This window comes from Schistocerca serialis, chromosome 11 (assembly GCF_023864345.2).
Source record: "Schistocerca serialis cubense isolate TAMUIC-IGC-003099 chromosome 11, iqSchSeri2.2, whole genome shotgun sequence".
NCBI lineage: Eukaryota > Metazoa > Arthropoda > Insecta > Orthoptera > Acrididae > Schistocerca > Schistocerca serialis.
The window spans coordinates 161,919,758-161,944,410 of record NC_064648.1 but is presented as its reverse complement, the minus strand read 5'-3'; the positions used below and the strand labels follow the sequence as shown (position 1 = coordinate 161,944,410).

The window sequence follows — 24,653 nt, the reverse complement described above, 5'->3', positions numbered from 1 at the left end:
ACCTTTGACGTGCATGACGCTCTCTCTGTGATCACAGTTTCGGAGTGACGTCAGCATATCCTCACAGGTCATTCCTGTATCGTGGCGGCTACTGCGATAGTGGAATCGAGTCAATCACGCTACTGTCTTCCAAGACATGTCACACTTTATTGTTCTGAGCAGCTGGGCAGAAGTGACAACTGTGTAGAAACTTGCCGAAACACAGACTGAGTCGATGCGTGTGACAACAGCCACACCTTTAATCATCTTTAAACATGAAGCGGCCGCACTCGTCGTGGAGGCCTCGCCCGTGAGCAACAATGTTGTACCAGGAGGCGGGCAGCTTGGACCCTGGCAAGCAGGTCTTCAGCTGTATCTACAGGTGTTTTGTACATAACCTCAGAGAATGAGGTCTAGGGTTGTAAGATCCAGCGGTCGCAATGGCCATCAGAGGGGACCCCCCCTTTCCAGTCCTACAATGAGTGTATTCTTCTGGTGCTTGGTGCTTGCAAACATTAACATTAAAGTGGAATGATCTTGGATAATGCCCTAAAATACCTTGACTGAGAATCTTCGCTGTTGGCCTCCGAGATGGGTGGCGTGGGTGTTGTCCTCATTCTAGATCTGCCTGTTTGGCTTTTGAAAACAACATCACGGATGAATGAGGCCTCATCCACAAACAATACAAACTGTATGAAGTTGGACAGTACAGCGCTGTGAAAGATACTGGATTGACACAAGCAGACATAGGGCTCAAAATCCGTTCGTCGCAGTGCTTGCACATTTCATCTTTGATTACTCATTGTGCGCTGTACACAGCAACACACCTCACCATGAACACGACACAAGCTATCTGATGCGATGGACAGCTGACAGCAGGGTCAGTGGTGTGCTTGCGGCACAGGTTAATGCGCCACTGCGGTGCTCGAGTGCTACGAGCCTAGTTGTGCACAGTAGGTCCGTTTGGTGGTCAGGTGTCTACACTGTTTATCAGCTGCTACTGTTCCAGTGCACAGCGGACACCCGAGACCTTTGCCAGAGGGTGAAGAGCTGCAGGCCTCATTGCAATACACGCACTCATTCAGACTGACAGTCGTTGCTTTGAAGAATTGCTATGAGCTACATTGTTGTCAGGTGGTGTATGCTGTGTATGTCCTTAACACAATAAATATGCACTTTCGAGTATTGGTTCCCTATCTCAATATTATCTATTGTGGAACCACTGTCACCTGTTTCAGTGTGACCCAAAAGGATTGGGGACCCCACGTACAGAGAACGAGAGCAGTTCTGTCCCACTTCCCTCAGACACTCCCGACGGCACCCATGTCTGTGGTGAGCACTCACCTTCCAGAACAACATACTGGGTGATGCTAGGGTAGATAGAAGAAAGGAAAACAGAATGGAAAAGTGCGAGCGGAACTCACGCACTAAGGGTTCTGTACAAACTCCCCATCCTGGGAATCGAGATTCCCAACAATTTTTGCCTGTTATCGACACTTTGTAGCTTTACTGGCAAGATACTGGTCCCAGAAATACCAAGATCGATTCAGAAATTCTACGTTATTTCCTCAGCCCACCCCAAACAAACAAGAACAAGCAAGCATAGGACTTTAGTTTATGTATGTAGGGAGAGAAGATTTAATAACACATTTCCGTTTACGTACTAAATCATGAATACAACATACATTTTATGTTTCGATGCAGTAATGTTCGTATGTTATACTTTCAACAGGTCATGAATACAATGTATGTCCAAATCGAAAACGACATTTGTATGTGATATAATTACAAGTTAACAAGTTTCAGATTTTTTGCTTTACTTGTACCGGAAAACTTAGTTGTTGCCAAATCTCACGATTCCAAGTCAATGGAGAGCACCCTATAGGTTTCGATGACTGAGTTTTCGATTATCAAAACACGAGACATAAACGGCCGTATCTGTTGACTGGAGTCAGTTATAAGCTTACAGATTTTACGCCGCCAAGGGTCCGTATACCTTTGTATGTGACATAATTTGAACATGATACCCACAACGTATCCAGAGAAAAAGATTCCCAACAGATGGACAGACAAATAGACAGACTGTTAAAAAATAATACGAAAAGTATTTTCTAGAGTTATATAGTTACCAATTATGGATTTTAAGATTTTTTTCCTTTATTTGCACTGTGAAATCTGGCTTCTTCCAAAATGTCATGATTCTAAATCAACAGGGAGCGCCTTATAGATTTTTGTGAGTGACTTTTCAAGTATGAAAATGTGTAATTAAATGGCCATATCTTTACTGCATTGACTTAGAAGCTTACGATTTTTACAACGCCAAAGTAACATAGACCTTAATATGTGACACAAATGTGAGCTTCTTACCCGAAAATGGTCCAGAAAAAATGATCTTAACACTCGGACAGTCAATACATTCCTTAAAATCTGCAATATTCGAGACGTGTTCAGATACAGACGACATCGTGTTAGACGACGAGCTACAAACGCAAATTTTCGGCAAAAGCGATCAGCCAGGCAACAGACAAACGCTACAACATTTTGAGTCAAACTGACATTTCGTGTGTGCACAATTACCTCAGATAATGTTTCAGATATGGAGCGGCTGATGTCTATCGTTGCGTTTGTAGAAGGTCATAACATGTGTTCAGGTTTCTCACAGCGTTGGTAACGAGTAGGATTTTGACGGATTTGTCAACAGTCTGGCCATTCTATTTTCGAAAATCGTTCAAAAGTTTGAATAGAATCTCGTCAGAGTTCCAGCTACGCCATGTGGCTTTACACGTAGGAACTCGACGCTGCTGGCAGCTCCAGAACATTTCAGTTGGATACATCGTCACGGGAGTATACACTCATACATTCAGACGTCTGTAATGTCAACTACCAAGAAATATCTGCACCTGTCTTATCTGATGTCACAGTTTGAGAAATGTATTTATTTAATAAAACCCCACCAGGCATCTGCTGTGCATTAATGTTTTTATGCCTGTACAAAACTGAATGTACTACACTCATGCGCTGGCAGTAATTTCAGTGTCATGTAATAGTGCTACATGTAACTGTATATTAAGACAGGCTGCTGCTTGTGGATGTTATGAAAGTAATTTGAACTATTTTCTGTGTGTCTCAGGGTAACCACACGAGTGATCAGCAACTCCACGGTTGGATTAAGGACATGGAACGTGTGAAAGACATGCTGCGCACGAAATTAACCGGATGGTTACAGGACTTGCAATTAGCCAGCAAACAGGTGGAGCACTACGAGGTGGAAGAAGACAAGGACGAGCCAGGGGACTTGATACTCAGGTATAAGCCAGTGTACACTCAAATGTCTGTCGTATTCACTATGATTTATTGGAGTTTATCTCACTTTTATCCATGGAAGTATTCATTAAAGTTATAGAAAACACAGGGGTCATTTAATTGAAAATGGAGTAAAGAACTAGCACTAAGAGACTGTAGTGAAGGACATGGTTAAAGATACTCGTGATTTACAAAGGTTTTTGACTTCTTTTAGTCTTCGATTTTTTGATTCGTATTGTGTCATAAAATGTGCCACGTATTACGTAACAGACCAGCGGAGAAAACTGACACAATAAACGATGTTACTGCATTTACTAGAGAAAGTATTGATGGTTACAGATACTTCCGAAGTTTTCATAATTTGTGGAAACAATGATGTGGAACCTGACACGAAAAGTGAGTGTGTCCTCGTCTAATTCGGGACAAAAAAAAGGAAAACAAAAAACCACTTCGGGAGAAATTACGGTAATACCATGTAGTAGCGACTCTAGTCCAGATACTGGCATCCAGTCGGCGAGGAAAAGAGGCCTCAAGTCATGTTCATCTCAATAGATGGAGGAATAATTTAAGCAGCGATGAGGGAAGGAAGCGGATAGCCATCGTTCTTATATTTTGTCCTGTGGTTGGTGTGTTTAAATCAGTGCGTAGCATAGAGCGTAAATAGTGGAGGTTGCGAGCGGGAGGAAAGCGGAATAGTCTCTCGAGTGGTTGACATATGGGGCCGTGGAATGGAGTGTTGTAGGAGATATGTTGGCTCTATGGAGGGTGACCAGGTGGCTTCCTGTGTGGGAATGGGCAAGCTCCCAGCAGGCACCCCAGGTCTTGTGGCTTTGTTGTTGGATTCTTTTAGGTGGCTTATTGTGAGGTAGCTATGGAGATGGAGAACATGGATTAGGATGGACAATTAGACTCAGTCGTGATTGCTATCAATTAGATGAAAGACTTTTGCAGTTATATCTGAAGATGTCGGTAGGGGAGCTACTTTACGATGAGTGTGTCTGGGAAATGGACTAGGTCTTTTGAAATGAAGGTGATCATCTGACATCTACAGTTAAGTTCATCATGGGAACTGATGTGGGTAAACAGCTGTGGAGAGGCAGTGGTCAGTGTGAGGAACGAAATTATGTGCTATAGGATTTCTCGGACGGAGACAGGCAGTAGGACGGATCACGGCCAGGGTGGTAAAATACACACTCAGGATAAAGTATTATGCAGGATGATTGAACATGATTTGTAGCCAACTGGAGCTGTTTTTGAGGAACGGTATTGTTACTCCACAATGTTTCTTGTGTGGGGATTTTTGGTTTGCTACTCCACATCTGTCATCAGGATTGCGAGTGGGTTACCGGTTCACTGTGTACGGAGACATGCAGATAGTGTGACGGGATAAAACCATCGATATTGTGTCAGGCAGTGGGAATGAAGGTAACAGTGGTTGGGAAGGTGAACTGAAAATCGGAGATGGGTAGATTTCAAGACAGGGGTGCACTACACAAAGGAAGCAGCTGATCGGATAGCAGAGTACTTGTGGAGTGCACATGGGGGGTTTCAGGGTAGCCAGTAGTTTGAGGTACTCTCATGAACACTCGCCAGTTGGTACACATTTAGGGAAATCAGATAGCTTTCAGAGTAAAGTCAGTTCGACTCTGAAACTTTTATCAGTCAACTTTCGAAGTATTTGTAACATAGTTCCTGATGTGTCGGCAGCTGGGCCAACACCTTGTAGATCGAGATGGCTGAAAATGCACGCTAGACTAACGCAGACGGGCGTGAAGTACTGGAACAGGCTACGTAATTAATGCTATGAAGAAAAGTACGTAGCTGGATTAATACTTATCTTTAATCAATCATTGTGGTACATCGCTCTTGACGATACACAGGAGACTTTAATTACAATCACTGTAAGGCTAATGGCGCCTTGCTAGTTCGTAGCCATTAACTTAGCTGAAGGCTATTCTGTCTCTCGGCTAATGAGAGAGAAAGGCTTCATACATCTAGTCGCTAGCTAGGTCGTCCGTACAACTGGGGCGAGTGCTTGTTCGTATCACGAGACCTGCCTTGTGGTGGCGCTAGGTCTGCGATTACACAGTGGCGACACGCGGGTCCGACATGTACTAAATGGACCGCGGCCGATTTAATCTACCACCTAGCAAGTGTGGTGTCTGGCGGTGACACCACATTCCTCCCCCGCAAATCGGCGAACGGTCGTGAGATAAGGCTTCCGCCCGCCGTGGGGAGGACCCCATGTTGACGTATGCGATGAGGTGGGGAGCCTAACAACAGGCGAGACTGTGCCACCCGCACCCGGCCATTCGGTCCGAGGGGAGCTAGGAAACGCCTGAAAACCTAGTCCAGGGTGCACGTCAACATGCGGTGTATGCGCCCGTAAAGAAACAGGAGGGGCCGAAGGGGCGACCTCCATTGCGTCGGGGTAGCCGACGCACGATGACGTCATGTGGTCCGGAGCGGGCGGGAGTTCCATGGCGGAGGACAGCTGGTCACGGGAAGCGATCGGCGGCGCGTGACCCTGGGAGGCGCATGGTGGCTGCAGCGAAGCGTCGAATGCGGGCGGCGCCGGCGGGAGTACCGGCGGCTGCGGCGGCGGCGGCGGCGGCGGCTGCTGCGGCGGCGCGCCGCCATGGGGCAAAATGGAAGGCATTGTCGGTAACACCTGGGGATGAGGCGAGCCAGTAGATGGGTCCCCAGGGCGCTGACCGGACGGCACCGTTGCTGAAAGCAGACGGGGAGCGGCAGAACCCGTGCGACGACAGAGGCGCAGCTGATTGAGATGCCGACGCACTTCACCAGAGGCCCCCAAAACCAAATACATCGCGCGGCCGAGGCAGCGAAGAATGCGCCCTGCGAGCCAACGCCGTGAACCTCGATAGTTGCGATAAAATACAACGTCGCCTGGAGCAAAAGCAGGAGTCTGCCGCTGCACAGGAACCTGATGCGGCGGATGCAGCAAAGACATCAAGGTGCGATGAGGACGACCGTGGAGCAACTCAGCCGGCGAGCGACCATCTCGGGGCTGAGAGCGATACGAAGACAAAAAGAGCAACAATGCGTCCTCCCGAGAATGCGACTCTTTCAATTTCAACATCTGTGACTTGAAAGTCCGGACCAATCGTTCAGCGGCACCGTTTGACTGAGGCGAAAACGGCGCGGATGTCAGATGTTGAATACCATTGGCCTGGCAGAATGACTGAAATTCTGCGGACATGAATTGTGGGCCATTGTCGGAAACAATAGTCTGTGGAAGACCTTCAATACAAAAGATAGCAGACAAGGATTGGATGGTGGCGGAGGACGTCGTGGAAGACATCCGGACAACAAATGGAAAATTACTGAAGGAGTCGACCAGAACCAACCATCGAGCATTCCAGAATGTACCAGCAAAATCAATGTGCAAGCGTTGCCAAGGGGAAGTGGCTTTCGGCCATGCAAAGACTTTCCGCGGCGGTGCGGATTGTTGTTCGGCACACGCCATGCAAGAAGAACACATATTCGTAATCGCAGCATCGATTCCGAACCAAGTGCAGTGCTGACGAGCTAGTTGTTTCGTTCGCACTATACCCCAATGTCCTTGGTGAAGAAGCCGTAAGACAGAGGACTGTAACGAACGTGGGACCACGACTCTTGACTGATCATTATCAGAACGCAACAACAAAACACCACGTCGAACAAAAAGTCTCTCCTTGTGAGCAAAAAATCGGCGTTTCCGTGCTTAGCAGTGGACCGATACAAGATATCGTAGCGGTACTGCGAGAGGAAAATAGACCAGCGAATGAATTTCTGCGCTGTACGCGGAGGTACAGGCTTGTTCGGATGAAAAAGCGATGTCAAAGGTTTGTGGTCTGTGATGATGGTGAAGTGACGACCATACAAGAAATCATGGAACTTAGTAACACCAAACACGAGAGCCAAAGCTTCTTTCTCTATCTGCGAGTAATTTCTTTGCGCAGACGAGAGCAATTTGGACGCAAAGGCAATAGGGCGATCATGGGAGCCAACTTTGTGCGCAAGCACAGCACCGATCCCGAAATCCGATGCATCTACCATCAACAAAAGGGTTTTCTGGGGATCGAAAGGCGTGAGGCAAGTATTAGAAAGCAACGCCGATTTCAACTGGCCAAAGGCGCGTTCGCATTCCGTCGTCCAGACGAACGGAACACCTTTACGGCATAAGCGATGAAGCGGAGCTGAAATGGAAGAGGCATTGCGCATATATTTGTGATAATAGTTAATTTTACCCAACACACTCTGTAGCTGTTTCACATTGCGAGGAGAAGGTAAATCTTGTATGGCACGGAGGTGCTCTGGACTCGGATGTATGCCTTGGGCATTGATGACATGGCCCAGGTATGGTAAGTCACGAGCAAAAAACACACATTTGTCCTTCCTCAAGCGAAGACCATTGTGTCGCAAGACCTGAAATAACGTTCGTAGGTTCGCAAGATGATCTTCTTCTGTCAGTCCGGAGATCACTATATCGTCCAGATAGTTTGCTGCAGTAGGGACCGACGCACAAATAGTTTGTAAATACTGCTGAAACAATGCAGGGGCGGATGCACACCCGAATGGCAGTCTTTTGAACCTGTACAATCCAAGATGCGTGTTAACCACCAATACGCGCTGGGATTCGTCGTCCACAGGTATTTGCAAGTACGCATCGGCTAGATCCAACTTCGAAAAATATTTTCCCGGGCACAGTTCAGCAAAAAGATCTTCCGGGCGGGGCAAAGGAAAAGTAGCAGTCACTAGTTGTGGATTCACTGTGGCCTTGAAGTCCACGCAAAGTCTCAAGTTGCCGGAAGGTTTTGACAAAATTACTAACGGTGAGGCCCAGAGAGAAGCTTGCACACGTTCAATTACACCCTGTGATTCTAGATCGTTTAATGTTCTTGCGACCTCATCACGCAATGCGTGGGGAACATTGCACGCTCTGAAAAATTTCGGTTGCGCGTTGACCTTCAGTTCCAAATATGCTTCATAGTTTTTAGCGCAACCTAAGCCCGGTGTAAAAATGTCTGCAAATTCGTCACATAAGCGAGAAACACTGTCTGAAGGCACAGTCTGATTGACTGATAGGATCTGATTTACAATAGACATGTTAAACAACTGAAATAAATCTAAGCCAAACAAGTTCACTGCAGAAGAAGAACGAAGAACGTAAAACGACACAAGTTTTGTTTGTCCCTTGTATGTTGCAAGAAGAGTGCACTGTCCTAACACAGGAAGTGTCTGTCCGGAATATGTAGTGAGCTTAACATTTGCGGCACACAACGGAGGTGCGCCCAGTTGTTTGTACGTGTCGTGATTGAGCAATGAAACTGCAGCTCCGGTATCGAGCTGGAATGGTATCACTTTGCCTTCAAAGTCTAAGTCCACAAAAAGTTTATTGTCCTGCTGACGACAAGAGCGACTGTTTTGTGCAATAGGAATAGACACTGGTACAGAATCACTTGCTAATTGACGTGATTTCCGGCGACGTCGACGCACAGTTTGTGTGGGACGAACACAGTCACTGTTAGAGAAAGTGGCACTGGACGAATCGGAATTAACTACATGAATGTCCATGGGCGAAGGTCCACGATCCTGAGTGTCCTTGGTTCGATTCCGGCGCGAAGCAAAGGGCCTGGAATGATTGTGATTGTCTGATCGGAGCTTTTTCTGGCAAACACTTTGAACATGTCCTTTCCTATTGCAGAAAAAGCAAAAAGCTTGGCGTGACGGGCAATGTTCACGCGAATGTCTAGTAGCACACCGCGGGCACGATTTCACTGCATTTGTGGGCTGGCGCGGCACACCTGGTTTATAACGCGGCGGCAGCTGCGTTTGTGTGCGCGAGGGCAGTTGACCGGGCCGCGCAGCTCGCCCGGCGGGCCGGTTAATGTTACACACTGCTGGCGAAGTTTCAAAAGATTGCTGAGCACAGTCAAGTGTGTCTTGTCTATCTAATATGTCGATCACTTGTTGAAGGGAGGGATTAACTAGTTTCAATATTTGCTCCCGTATGCGAACATCAGAAACGTTCTGTGCAATTGCATCACGTACCATTGTATCTGAATAAGAAAGACCACAGCCACAGTCAAAAGAACACTCCCTAGTAAGTCCTTGCAATGTTGCTACCCACTCCCTATTAGTTTGACCGGCCGTACGTTTTGTACGAAAGAACGTATACCGTTTTGCAACCACATTAACTGTTTCTTTGAAATAGGCATCTAAAGCAGACAAAATTTCCTCGTAAGACAGAGTTGCTACGTTGCGTCGGGGAAACAATTTCACTATCACACGGTAGGTGGACACACCGACACAAGAAAGCAAAAACGGCTGCCGCTCATTACCTTGAATTCTGTAGGCGGCGAGGTGGAAGGCAAACTGGCGGGACCATTCCCGCCAAGTCTCGTGGGTTTCATCAAAACTTCGAAATGGTGGTGCAACGGCAGGTTGTGGCTGCTGTACCGGTGAAGCGGCGGCGGCCGCATCGGTTTGAATGGCACGTTGACCCTGTACGAGCTGTCCAAGGGCATCCAATAACGCCTGCGTCTGCTGATTCTGCAAGCGATAAAATTCGGACAGTACATCTGGAGAATGTGGTGAAGCCATGACACACATAAATTAGGGCAAAGTAAAACACAAGATCCTTTGTAGACTCATCGCCATGTGATGTGTTGGCAGCTGGGCCAACACCTTGTAGATCGAGATGGCTGAAAATGCACGCTAGACTAACGCAGACGGGCGTGAAGTACTGGAACAGGCTACGTAATTAATGCTATGAAGAAAAGTACGTAGCTGGATTAATACTTATCTTTAATCAATCATTGTGGTACATCGCTCTTGACGATACACAGGAGACTTTAATTACAATCACTGTAAGGCTAATGGCGCCTTGCTAGTTCGTAGCCATTAACTTAGCTGAAGGCTATTCTGTCTCTCGGCTAATGAGAGAGAAAGGCTTCGTACATCTAGTCGCTAGCTAGGTCGTCCGTACAACTGGGGCGAGTGCTTGTTCGTATCACGAGACCTGCCTTGTGGTGGCGCTAGGTCTGCGATTACACAGTGGCGACACGCGGGTCCGACATGTACTAAATGGACCGCGGCCGATTTAATCTACCACCTAGCAAGTGTGGCGTCTGGCGGTGACACCACAGTTCCCAAATTTGCTCTCCTCCATGAACGTTCTCAGCCTCAAATTATTCTTGAATTGAGAGCTGGCTAAGACCCAAAGTAAAAAAACTCTGAGATATTTAGCGAGTCTTGGAATGTTTATCGGAAAGACATATTCGACGCCGTAGGAGGGGAAGTGTTTATTGCAGTTGACAAAAAATATTCTCTTTACTGAGGTTGAATTTGAGTGCAATAGTGAAGTTACGTGGTCGCACATAACAGGACTAGGTGAAACCATATCAGTTGTTGGATGTTTTTACCACGCACCTGACTCCGCTGGGACAGATGTGGAGCCATGCAAAGAATCAGCATTGCATAAATATCCAGATCACGCGACACTAGCTGGCGGTGACCTTAACCTACCGAGCATAGACTGGGACGTCTATGGATTCACTGCAGCTCGTGCAGACAGACAGTCTTGTGAAGGACTTTTGAACACATTTTCCGAAAACTGTGTTGAGCAGCTAGTTCGTCAGCCAGCACAAACAGGCAGGACCTTATCGATGGCGTCAGCATAGAGATGGGGATTAGTGAACATGATGTCATCATAGCGACTATGGTTACGAAAGTCAGTAAATCAGTCAAGAACGCTAGGAGAGTTGATATGCAGTTGTCAGCGTCTCACTTGGACAATAAAATACAATCATTTAATTCCAGAATTATGGTCATAGAGGAATTATGGCTAAAGTTTAAAGAGATTGTAAATCGTGATCCGGAAAAGTATGCGCCTACTAAGTGGATCAAAGGCGGAAAAGACTCATCGCGCTTTAATAACAAAATTCGGAAAATGTTGAGGAACGAAATGCTGTTACATTCTCGGTTCAAAAGAGAACGCGCAAATGAGGACAGCAAGATTTGTAGAGATTCGTGCGTCTGTGAAAAGATCTGTGCGCGAAGCATACAACAGCTACCACCGGAGAACCGGAAAAAGTTTTCGTCCTCTGCAAAATCGTTAAGCGGATCTAACGCTTCCATTACAGTCACACGTTGACCAGTCTGCTTTGGCGCTAGAATATTCCAAAAGGAAGGCCGAAGTTAAAAATTCCTCGTTTAAGGAATCGTTCACGCAGGAGAATGGTACAAACGTGCCGTCTTTTGACCATCGCATAGTAATGAGTACCGCTGGCGTAGAGAAACAGCTGAAACAGCTGAAAATAAATAAGTGGCAATGCCTAGGTGGAATGCCAGTTTGGTTTTACAAAGAGTAGTGTACGGCATTGGCCCCTTACTTAGCTTGCATTTACCGCGAATCTTGCGATCAGCGCTAAGAACCAAGCGAATGGAAAAAAGTGCAAGTAAAGAAAGGTAAAACAACGGACCCAGAAAATTGCAGACTAATATCCCTAACACCTGTTTCCTGCAGAATCCTTGAACATATTCTCAGTTCGAACATAATCAACTTTCTTTAGACTAAGGAGCTTATGTGCACAAATCAACACGGTTTTGGTAAGCATCGCTTCTGTGAAACTCACCTTTTCCTTTTCTCGCATGATGCACTGAGAGCTATGGATGAAGGGCAACAGGCAGATTCCATATTTCTAGATTTCTCGAAAGCATTTGACACGGTGTCCCATTGTTGGGTGCTAACGCAAGAACGAGCATATGGAATAAGTTCAGGGACTGCAGGTTGACACAAGGTGACGTCGACAAAATTTCTAGTTGGTGTGATGAATGGCAGGTGGCTCTTGCTGTAGAAGACAGTGGATGAGTAGCAAAAACGAACTCGTAATATCCGGATACGGCATTGCAAGTGTCCTGCTTACGACAGTCACTTCGTTGAAATATCTGGGCGTAATGTTGAGAAGCGAGATGAAATGGAATAAGCATGGGAGGATTCTGGTAGGGAAGGGGAACGGTGGACTTCGGTTTATTGGGAGAGTTTTGTGAAAGTGTGGTTCGTGTGTGAGGGAGACCCCGTTTAGGACGCCAGAGCGACTTCTTGTTCAGTATTGCTCGAGTGTTTGGGATCTGCACCAGGTCGGATTGAAAGAAGGCATCGAAACAATTCAGGGGGAGCAGGTAGATTTCTTACCGGAGTTTCGATCAGTATGCAAGTGTTACGTATATGCTTCGGGAGCTCTGGAGGGAATTGCTGCAGTGAAGAAGACACTAAAAAGAAAATGGCTCTGAGCACTATGGGACTTAACATCTTAGGTCATCAGTCCCCTAGAACTTAGAACTACTTAAACCTAACTAACCTAAGGACATCACACACATTCATGCCCGAGGCAGGATTCGAACCTGCGACCATAGCGGTCCCACGGTTCCGGACTGCAGCGCCTAGAACCGTACGGCCACCGCGGCCAGCGAAGACACTCATTTCGAAGAAAACAACTGAGGAAGTGCAGAGAACCGGCACTTGAAGCTGGCTGCAGAACGATCCTAATGACGCCAGCATACATTTCTGGTAGGGACCACGGAAGACAAGATACGAGGAATTACGGCTCCTAAGGAAGCATATAGACAGACGTCTGTCCCTCGCTCTGTCAGCGGGCGGAACAGGAAAGAAAACGACTAGTCGTGGAACAGGGTACCCTCCGCCACGCACCGCACGGTGGCTTGCGGATTATGTATGTAGGTGTAGATACAAAGGACGATAGTTGAGAGGAATTATTGGTTTCATGTCCGTAAATTCAGTGAAATCATTTTTGGCTTGGTTTCATTTGGAATCGTGAGGTTTTATCTATTCTATTTCATTTGTTTGGTCTTATGACTGCATGCATGAGGGTTGTGGTGTAATAGGTGGCCCCAGTTGTGTGTAGGTAAGGACATTGACAGGAGTTTATGACGGCGGTGACGAATGTGGATGTGGTTGGAACTTCTGGCTCCGGCAGTGGTGGGGGCGATGGGGCGGGCCGCGGTGTGGGGCTGGCGACGGTGTTGGCGACAGAGCCAGCGGCAGAGGCTGCTGGAGAGGGAGTCGACGGTGGCGCAGGTGGCGGCGACGGTGGTGGAGCATTTGACGCAGGCAGTGGCGAAGGAGCTGCCGGACTACGGCTCTCTGTGAGTGGTGAAGCAATGAAGACGACGACGAAGGGTGGGAGATGATCGGCGAAGAACCACTAGCAGAGTCCATGTGAGAGCTGAGGTGCTGGCGAAGTGTAGTGGGGCGTGTCAGTAAAGCGGAGGATATACTTCGTACTGGAAATTTTGGGAGGACATTTTGAGGTTAACATGAGTAAAGCGAGTCAGAGAATATACTCCAGCCGAGAATGTGCTCATCGCGAGTAAAAGGGTGAGGGATGTTGCTCAAAACAAAGAACGTTCTCCGATTTCGTGTGAACAAAACTAGAGGAGCTTCTCACAACCGGAAAATATTGAAACGATCTCTTTAGCATTCTTCGGGCTGAGTAAGTTCTGCTAAGTTTTACCTACATTTTGGCAATGATGGCAGAATTCATATTTTTTGGGAGGCAAAAAAAGAAATATATAGCCCAACGAAGTGCTGAATTGAGGAGCTGTAGAAGTTTATATCGCTTTGACAATAAGAACATCGTCTGCGGACGACCTCTCAAAAGAAGTGAAAATTGAAACATTTTTAGTGCTATTTAGTAGACCCAAGTTTTCAGACTGACGTACGAGAACATTTAGCTGTAGGCCTACACCAAACAACCGTGTCGCTGACTTTTACAGACGTTCATCATCATGCGTTCTCACAGCATAAGTCTTATATAGTGTGATGTTAGAAATAAGTAGGGTTACCAGAAAAATTAATAACTGGTTTATCGCAAGCCTAGCTACCTGTTACTCGTAACAAACGCATGGTGGGGCGCTTACGTGCTTGCCAAGCGCGCAGACAGTTGTGGGCCGTATTTAACCAAAATTATCTCGTGTTAGAGAACTCTGACAGAGTTCCGGCTTGGAGTAGATAAAGAGTCATGTAATCTTAAGATTTCGTCCGCATAATGTTCGCCCAACTTCTATAACTGAAAACTTTTCCGCATGTTGTAAATTCGGTAACATCTCAAGAAAATGCATTTTCGTAAGCTGTACGTAATTGTCTTAATAATTTGTTGCCGCACATAAAATAAACAAAATGAAACGTAGTGCAACTCTGCCTGAACACACTGGTGCCGGTTCCAGACATGTCGCCCGTTTGAGCGAGCTGAATGACACGTGACACTGCGAGTGCTTTCTGTGCCGGACACGGCAGACCACACACACCGAGAACTCAGCAGGGAGCAGAGGTAGTGAGAAAAAGGAAGACTCTCGTCAGAGAATATGGCTTAGAATGTTTTCCTCCTAAGAGCTTTCCCAGAGAATGTCCTTTTGCTCGGAGAATCTTCTCCAGAGAACGTCGTCTTGTTTATTCATACGACCCAGCGTGTTTACCTTCTGTTGGATGTCTGTACAAAGTCGAAAACCGGAGATGCAAGAGGGGAGGGGGTCACAGGCCTCCAGCGGCTGTGGTGGATATTCGGTACCGCCCTCGTAGTTCACGCAGCGCACCATTTCGTGTCTCTTCTGTAGTTCACGTATCGCCATTTACAGTCGGTCATTTCTAAATTCCGCCAATCCACTTCATTACTGGACTCGCATGATACCTTCAGTAATGGCTCCAGCACTACAGGCCAAAGCCGCCTATGTCACACTGACCCTGCCTCTGCACCCTAATTGACGACGATTGCCTTCCGTGGCAGCGGTCTGCCCCGCTTGTCGACACTCCAGCTCCATGTGGCGAGTATGTATTGCGTCCTCTGTTGATTTGCCACTTTGTGTTGCAACGCACTTGCTCCTAAACTGAATATGGCAGTCAGTTTTGTATCATTATAGCTGTCCAGAAGTTTCGAGATTTTCTTTAGAGCTTGTTTCAGTGGATATTGTTTGTTCACCTCCTTGCTGCATTTAAATCCGTTCCTTCGTTGCCTTATGGAATGAACGGCTCCATTACGTTAAAAACAGCCCTTTCCCGAAATTCTTCCCCAACCAAATTTCCGTATAATGTTTATTCAGATCATAGTCAGTGTGCACGTACATCCTGCATCTGGGGCGTAGAAATGATGATTTTCATCACGGCACGGATTCTGAGTCCCAGCTTGTCAGTGGAGTAGGTGTGGTACTGTACCTCCAAGCAGAACAGCGTGCTGGTGTACGTAGCGTGGAAATGATTTGCGAGCCTTAGCACCATGGCACCACATTTCTTATGGGAGGGACTGCTTTCCAGTCAAACTGGGGACCCAGACATCACACGGAACTCATTATGATGCAGCTTCATGTTTTAATTGACATCGTCGTTTTCAAGTAACAGTGATAACCAAGGACCATACTACAAGGAGTAGAGGGAGTACGGATTGTTCTGCATTGTATCTGTCAGTATGGAAACTTTCCATCGTCGATGGGCTATAGGGAATGCAGTCGTAGATTAATCAGGAAAAAATTGTCTCATACCAGATTCTGACGGCTCCATTCTCATGATAAGATGTACCTGACACAGATGCATCGAATCGATGTACGGAACACTGACCTTAGGACAGAGTTTTACGGCCAACAATTTCTGTATGATAATTTCCACTGCCAAACGAGAGACCCGCACCAACCACTCACGAAACGAGACGGAGCGAATGCTTCAGAGCCAAGTAAACAAACATTTGTATGCAATACTGAAGCGTCATTTTGTCAAGTTTTACGTCAGCAGACATGTACTTCTGCACGTCAAGCATACAAGTGTGAGATGGTGGGCTGCGCACTGCCGGATGTAAGCGGAAACATTATAAAAATGCCACAACTGATAAGGGTATAATGAGTAAAGCAAAACACGTATTGAGAAATAAAAACACCTGTTTGGTATTTGCAAAGACGGATTTGAAATAGTTTAAGTCATCGTATCGCGCTGTCCTTAGAAGTTGGATTAGGTGAAAGGGACTGAATAAGTGGACCAGCTTGACGGTACACTCACGATTGTCCATAGAGCTCTTCTTCCTGTGGGAGTTCTGCTTTCAGCTGTCATACAGTCTTTACGGAAAATTATCGCAGATGCCACATCACCTAAAGCAGGTAGGAAACTCCCTGGCAGGTCAGAGCAGTGTGTCGGATCCGCGACGTTTCAAGTGACTGCACTCTCCACTGCAGAGTGACGATTCGCCCAGGAAGCAACTCCCGAGGCCTCTGGTCACTGCAGTGCCCATCCTTCCGGGAGCGCTGGTCCCGCCAGCCGTGCAGGGGAGCTTCTGTGACGGCTGGAAGGCAGCGGCTGAGCTACTGGCGGAAGTAAGGCTGTGACGGCGGTTCTCGGTTCCTGCCTGCCCAGCTCTAAGTCTATTTTTTTAAGGACGTCATATTCGCCATTGACTTTAAAAATTATTTGTTTTACTATTGCAGTTTCGGCCTTTTGAGCCATTTTCAAGTGGTAATGTGTGCTTCAGCTCATGACAGACATGTGTACATGTCAGCGTCTAAAATCATCTATAACAAATTCGAACAAGTCATTCATACCCTTAACATAAATATCACATGTTCACTCTCTTGCAATGCATACGAAATTCTTCTTTAAAGAAAAGAGGTATTCTGCAGGAAGCGCTGCAGTTCTGCTGTTTGATGTGCCTGAAACCTGTTAAAACGATATAGCAGCACAGAACGGAGTGGATGATCTGCAAGAAATATAATCGGTGTCTCACTGAAGTGCTCCGAAATCTAAAGATGAAATCTCGATGCGCTAAAATGCTAAGAAGACCAATGGATTTGCGATTGTTTGCTGTGTTACTATGCATCCTTTAAAGAATGAAAAAGTTCCACGTTTGTGTCCCAGTCTGCCACACAGTACTCATCTACCAGGAAGTATCTTATGCACTGCTGAGTGGAAATCCATTCTGGATACTTTTAGCCGCGCGGGATTAGCCGAGCGGTCTCAGGCGCTGCAGTCATGGGGTGCGCGGCTGGTCCCGGCGGAGGTTCGAGTCCTCCCTCGGCCATGGGTGTGTGTGTTTGTCCTTAGGATAATTTAGGTTAAGTAGTGTGCAAGCTTAGGGACTGATGGCCTTAGCAGTTAAGTCCCATAAAATTTCACACACATTTTTGGATACTTGTACGTTCTTGCATAAACTATACATGCTAGGTTTTCAACTTTTAACCTGGCACCTTGTGTGCTACAGGCGGCCGCTGTTGAGTGTACGCCTGCTGCGCTATCAGCCGTGGAGCCCCTCCTTTGACGACGACTTCAGTGCGCTGTGCGAGGAGCGGCAGCCAGAGGCGTCGCAAATGTTCAGCCTCGCTCACGAACTGTACGCCTTCCATCGTGTCTACTGGTACACTACAGCTGAGTCCATCGATTCATCCTACGGAAATCGTTTCAAGATTGTAGGTAAGTTTAATACTGGGACCCGGCCACTTCATGGTTATGCGCTGACAAGTGTTCAAGTTGTTCGAGGAATGAGATTCAAATACCCTTCTGAATATGTAGTTTTAGCTCTTGCGTGATTTTGCACGCCACGCAACGTAATCTCTGGTGCTCTTTCCAAAGTCAGTGTTTAGATTCCTCGGCAACTCTCCGTCTGGATCTATGACAAGTTTATGTGACACAAAGGTCAAAGGTGTACCCCCAGCTGCTCGTGGCCCGTGAAGGTTTCGATGCCGGCGATGTACAGAGGCTGTGTGATGTTCTGGAGACGTTACTCAAGTGCCAGCTGGCTGCTAATGATAGTGCAACACACTCGAAACAAGTGGGTGTCTCACAAATAATGTTTGCAGCCTCAGCCTAAAAGGCGACCACCTCACCTGGTGTGTCCGCCAGTGTCTGGTACACTGAACAACTCATCTCCCTCCTGTAGGAGGCCCGCAGCACCTCTAAAACGGTGCCCATCCCACAGCACTTTGAACTCCGTCTCTGAACGCCAGTGCAGATAAGACCTTCATACATGTGCGACACGTGCCTCACATAAAAAAAGTGTTCCTTCTTATGTTCTATAAACGCTCTAAAATTCTGTACACGTAGTTTTTTTTTCAGACCTAGTCTAAGGCTTGTTTTGAAAATGGCGAATGGTTTCTGCAACTTAACGGCTACAGACAAGCTAATGTTTTGTCAGTACTGTAACTTGTGTAGTGTTCTACATTTCTCATCTATGATCCTGGCATGATACTGTTCGTATTTACTAATTTTCTTTGACGAATAATATTTCGATTTGTAACTGAACAGTTAATTGTACGAAATACACAGTTAATATTATACTTAGAAATGTTGATACTATGAACTGTAGTAGGACTGAGGAAACACAGCTATCGCACCTGTCTGCTAAACAACTCTATTTGTTTGAATCACTAAATTTTTTAAATTTATTATTTTATTCTCGTTGCTGGACTTTATCTCTTACTCGATCATCTATCTATCTTGCACCAGACATGAAACGAGTTGTAATCGTTCATTTCTCTCTTTGTAACTGCCTGATAGCTTCTTGTTCGGCAGGGAGTAACTCCATTTAGATGAGAGGAAAGGAGGACAGTGGGCTTGTGCTCTCTCAGCGGAAAAATTATTTATGCCAGCCGTTGTCACTCTTGACCGCTTCAGGCAATCGAACTTGCAGGGTTTTCATTGGTAGTAAGCCGACAAATTAAGAAACTAAGGTGGTCGAAAAGGGTTACAACAGATAAGGAAGTAAGTTATCATAAGAATATCCGTATATTAGAACCAGGAACTGTAATACTGAGAAAAAAGGCCTTTCCAAAATTTCGGCTGTCGCCGATAATTTACTGCAGACACTCACAAGAATAATACTGGCACATAAAAGGAAATACGCATTGTTAGCAAGTTACTAAACAAGCAGACTTTTACCCCATCTGTTGCTAGACTGAGCTGCACTCTGCAGCATGTCTATAATCATGACTGAAACTGTTATGGACACCGAGAACAAACGTGTGAGCTGTAGTTGATGTTTCAATTCCTCGCGAGTGGCAACAAGATATTAAAGAATGAGCAGCGACAAGACCTTACAGAGTTGTGGACCACTAGCTGTTTGTCTGGAAGCTAACTTTAAGCCCGACGGTGTGGCCGTACGGTTCTAGGCGCTTCAGTCTGGAACCGCGTGACCGCTACGGTCGCAGGTTCGAATCCTGCCTGGGGCATGGATGTGTGTGATGTCCTTAGGTTAGTTAGGTTTAATTAGTTCTAACTTCTAGAGGACTGATGACCTCAGATGTTAAGCCCCATCGTGCTCAGAGCCATTTTATCTTCAGGGGAAAGTTGACGTCAAAATCCAGAGAGATCGGAGAGGTCGTGGCAGTTCGGTCGAGATGGGGGGGAAGGGGGGGGGGGGAGGGAAAGAAGAAAGTCGTGCGAACCTCTTCTGAGCACGTGGCGATGTTCGAAATGGTTTGCACCATCCAGCAGGCTGCTGCAACGCCCCTGTCTGAAAGAGTTGCCCTCGCCACTATTAAAACCGTGGCGCTTCTCTGCCGGCTTCCTTACGCATCACTGTCCGGCAGAACTAGATGCTTGCCCACAACATACCAACGTTTCAAGAACTGAGCCCTGATCTGTTGTCGCTGCCATTGTGTAAAATCACCTAAATCGCAAATCCAAGCCTACAGATCTCACAAATACTTCCTGTGTGACGACTATGTGACCCAGTATCGCAGAACCACCTGACCTATCCCAGTTACAAACGAGACCACCCATCAGTAGGACGAAAAACCAGTCCAAGTTGCAAATTTTTATTTCTTATTCATTCGATGATTTGTTTCGGACCGAGACCCATTTTCAAATCACCATAACATAGTCGAAAATGGCATTTCCGAATATCTCAAAAACGTGCAATGAACATTTACAGGGCATACAAGTAACTCATCGAATGAAAAAAAACTTGGAACGTTTTTTCGTTCACTGATTACCAGGAGTTGCTGACCCAAACTACTGCATCATACTGGAAGTTCGTAAAACCATCCATTTTAACTGTGCCCAAATGTAAAATCCTTGCACAACTGCATCATTTACACAGCCTCAACTCGAATGATCTCATAAGTATTAAGAAAACTCATTATTCACGATACTAAACTTACATTCCGCATCCCAACAACTACATGCATTGAATCCTCACCATCAAAGATATTGAGTTCAGATCCACAGTTTTCTACACCGTCAGTCGACCTCACCGTCATCATCCCAACAGTTTTTTAGTGTCGCATCCCTAACATGAAAGACATCCAGTTTAGAACCACTGTTTTCCACAACGTTCACTCTCTTTCAACGTCCACATATCGTCCAACAGATGACGATAACAGCCACAGCCACCTTCCATTTTAACATCCAAGTCACCTATTCCAAAAAGCAATCCAACTTTATCTTCAGCCACACCAAAACATCAACTTAAAACCTATACCTAACCTTGTTTCGCCACATAAAACATGAAGACAAAGTAGCAGCTTAGCATTCCATCCATATGTCTGTTCCCTCAGCTCCAACGAGATCATCACTCACGTGTTATCTCAATGCTACAACTATACTTTAATGAAAATTGTTACAGTCACTTAACACAGTCCCAGTCACTATACACTCTACAAAGCACAGATAATTGCTACAACATACAATCAGATGGTACTGCCAATGGGTGCTTGTGAGATATCCTGATACCAGCACCTCATTCTGTAGATCAGAAACCCTGGGATTGGTGATACACATGAACAAAAACACTGCCACATTTTCCATAAACTGAACAATCTATTGAAAAAGGATTCATTCTCCTCTCATCCATAACAACCACACATTACCAAACAACCTCAACAAGCCAGACTCAGTGCTTCATATCTTAAAGATATACTCACTGTATCTAATGACTGCTCGACAATTCGGGACATACAATGTCACACAAATACGACCACCATATCTCTTGGTCCCAGTTTAAAATACCTGTCTATAACGCCACAAAACGAATTAAATATAGCATTTACAACACAAGACTATAAAGCCACACATTTTGTGAGCGTGTGGGTTGGTGCTTTTCTGTCATTCTGCGCAACAGATTAATCTGAGATGTACCCTTTACCCTTTGGCCCCTGCAAGATGCAATTTCCACCCCCACACTACTACAGAAGTCAGACGGACACTCCTAAAGTTCTAAAGAGAAATTCCTGAAAAACTTTCAGCAATAAATACCTTCCGGAGTCGTCCACTGAAAGGAAATGACACAAAAATTCACAAAATGTCTTACGTAACTAGTGGGATACTTGGGTACTGGAGTAGTGCTAGTTAGTGTAAGATAAACATGAAAGTAACGAAAATTATTATTTATTTTGCAAAAATTCTGAGAAATCACAATAGCACTTTTAGTTATGAATTGAACACGTTATTTGTGGGTTCTTTTCAGAATGTGAAGTTACCTCTTAAGGGTAGGATTCGGTAATGAAATTTCTATACAAAGTTTAAGATTGTTATTGACTTGGCAGAATGGCTGAGAGCCGCACCTACTCAACTTGAATAATTATCGGTTAGAATGTTGCTAGGTACAGTCGAGGCTGTCACGTGTGATATGCAGTGAAGGGTACTGTTGTGGAGGAAATGTGGGGGTCGCAAGAGCTGTAGCTGCGATGACTGCTGTCTGCGCCGCTCGCTGCCGACAAATAAGACAACTCTCGTTCTATCTGGATTGACCTTCGCCAATCAAACTCTCCCTACGCCTTGATGAAGTCAAGGACTCCTATTCGCCCCTAGTCTAACTATTGGCGTGGTACACAGGTCAGATAACCAGTCCACCGCGATGCCACTCAAAAATTCGCTCGCAGGCGTTTAACTATTACTCAGTCCGTTCACACCGCACAATAAGTGTGGCGGCCAACACAGTGAACAACGCTTAATCGCAAGGACTCAATATACAGTTGCACTTCAATTCGCTCTCGACAGAGGTGCTCTCCCTGTGAAGTACTGAGGAGAGACTTGTTCCTCGCTCTTTGAGCACACGTACGAGCGCGCACGCTCTCGTTATGTGTTCTCGCTCCAAGAGCGACAACGGAACGGCCCCTCTGCACGCCAGACGTGAAGGGGTATATCTTTCGATCTCTTCCATTACTCCTTCAGCTCAAGGCGTCAGAAATATCCTCTGCCAGTCAGCATTGCTCTTCTAAAACGGGAGGATGACGTTTTGTTTAAGGTGACCAATCCGGAAATCTGTAGTATCGGTGTTTGGCGTTTGCTGTCTCCCTGTGAAAATCTCTGAAACTGCGTGCTATGTGTAAAGAATGCGTAGGCTGGCCGCTCCCACACAATGTAGCGGAATTTGCTTTTAAGCCGAACACGGGGTCGTCCTTTCACTAGGGCTAACGCTGTCTGCTCTACAGGCGGTCACTGGCCGACGTAGATAGCTTGGGACCGGCCTCCTGGGGTGCAGTTGCCTCTCTCGAGCTAAAAGCTCCTGAGACCGTCGAGTCTGGAACGTATGTGTGTACGCCAGCCTCGAGTATTTCAACCACGGTGCGCACTTGCGATTTATTAGTTATTTGCATATCGTTTACATGAATTCCTACAATACTGACTTTATCTTATCGAGTTTGGGCTCGAATGAAGCGCCTTGATGTGCAGAGTATGATTGTGAGGGCGGAATATGGAAGCAATGAAGGAGACCACGACGTCTTACAATTGCAGGAAATTCTTATGAGAGGCTGCTCATGACTCCATTACTTTCGACCTCCTTAAAAAAAAAAAAAAAAAAAAAAAAAAAAAAAAAAAAAAAAAAAAGAGAGAGAGAGAGAGAGAGAGAGAAGCAAAACTGTTATTTCCTACTAGCTCTAGTCAAGTTGTGTGATATCATACTGTACGCAAGTTTACATCCGACGGCTCCCCTACGATTTAAGGGTAGTGTCTTTGTATACTAATCAAAACGTGATGGAACCCAGGTTCGAACCTCGCTACTGCTTAAATTTAGAACAAAAATCGTCAGTAATGATGGATGGGAGGATAGAGCTTCAAGGCACTTTTTTCCCCTGCTCCTAAAACCCTGAAGAGTCAGCAGTGCTCAAAGGCATGAGAATGCAGAAGGTAATGGGAACCACTGGTGTGTGTCCACAGGACATGTGGCCTACAATTGAAAAGTGGTATGATGACTCCTCCATTAGCGAAATATTCCGCAGTAGTCGCACATTCAGATCTCTGGGAGGAAACTGGCAAGTGCCAGGTGTCCCAATGAATTATGTTTACTGTATAGCTCCTTGTCTGGCACACCATGCTTCTTTTGTCACTGTAAATCTTACTCAACAGCATATCTCCATCTGCCTCGATAACTTCACCTCTTGGTGTAGCCTCTGCTACATCAAAAACACTTTTGTTAAAAACCCAAGGAATTATTACAATAAATACCACCAATCATTTCTCTCTCCCTAACTTCCACCATGGCACACATAAACATGACTGTGTGGTGGTACTCTCTTGAAAGGTAAGCTGGTTCGAATCCAGGTAATGGAAGAAATTTGCATTGCTGGTATTTCCCCAGTAATGGGAGGGGGAATTGAAGCATAAAGTTTCTCATCACCAGACCTCGTGTCAGTGTTCTACATTACATTACCTCTCCTCAGTGTATCATGATACACTGATGCCTGTGACACTGTTGAAGGTGACACATGTGGTGTCGACGATAATCGCCTGCAGCAAATCGACAATCGACCACCGCAGAGATGCTGTACACGTAAGCAGCATCGCCACCGCCTATGAGAAAGAAGCAGTAAGCCACGCCTCCTGTAGCTTCGAGGCGCCACACACGACAAGTATTTCCAGCTCTGCCAGTGCCTGGTACGAGTTCTGCCAGAGTCCAGCCTGACTTCTGTTCTGTCTACGAGGGTATCAACAGTTCCATGACGACTGCAGAGAAGCGACGAATTTCTGCCTTCAGAGTGCAGTGTCGGCGTAACGTCACTCAGTCAAGCCTAGGCCAAGCATGCACATACAGAGAGTCGAGGGCCAACAACAGACACATATTTGGCACAGTTGTAGTAAACGTTCAGTGCTCATCATGTGCAGACTTGCACTGTAATGCCGCTCAGTGTTTTCAGCAGCTCCTGTGTATCTGAACCCCAATTAATACCACACGTGCTCCTGCAGTCACAGCTGCGAGGAGCTAAAAATAAGTTTATCGCTTTCCAAACAAAAAGGCGTTCTTTTGACTGTTTCATTTATGTACTTGTAAATTTATTAAAAGCAAGACACAACAACATGTGTGTCGGATGTGGATGTTAAGTTCCTAACGCATCCATTACAGTCATGTACATTCAATAGATAACTCCGAGTCACAGTT

At 46.0% G+C, this 24,653-nt stretch overlaps 1 protein-coding gene across 1 annotated transcript in view; it reads left to right on the top strand.

The window, feature by feature from the left end:
- The window catches only part of LOC126427230 (uncharacterized), a 51,454-nt gene that overhangs the window by 20,524 nt on the left and 6,277 nt on the right, over positions 1-24,653 (top strand). Inside the window, exons 3-4 of the mRNA XM_050089467.1 lie at positions 3,110-3,285; positions 17,541-17,749. Of these exons, the coding sequence (XP_049945424.1) occupies positions 3,110-3,285; positions 17,541-17,749 (385 nt within the window). The remainder of the gene's footprint in view (positions 1-3,109; positions 3,286-17,540; positions 17,750-24,653) is intronic.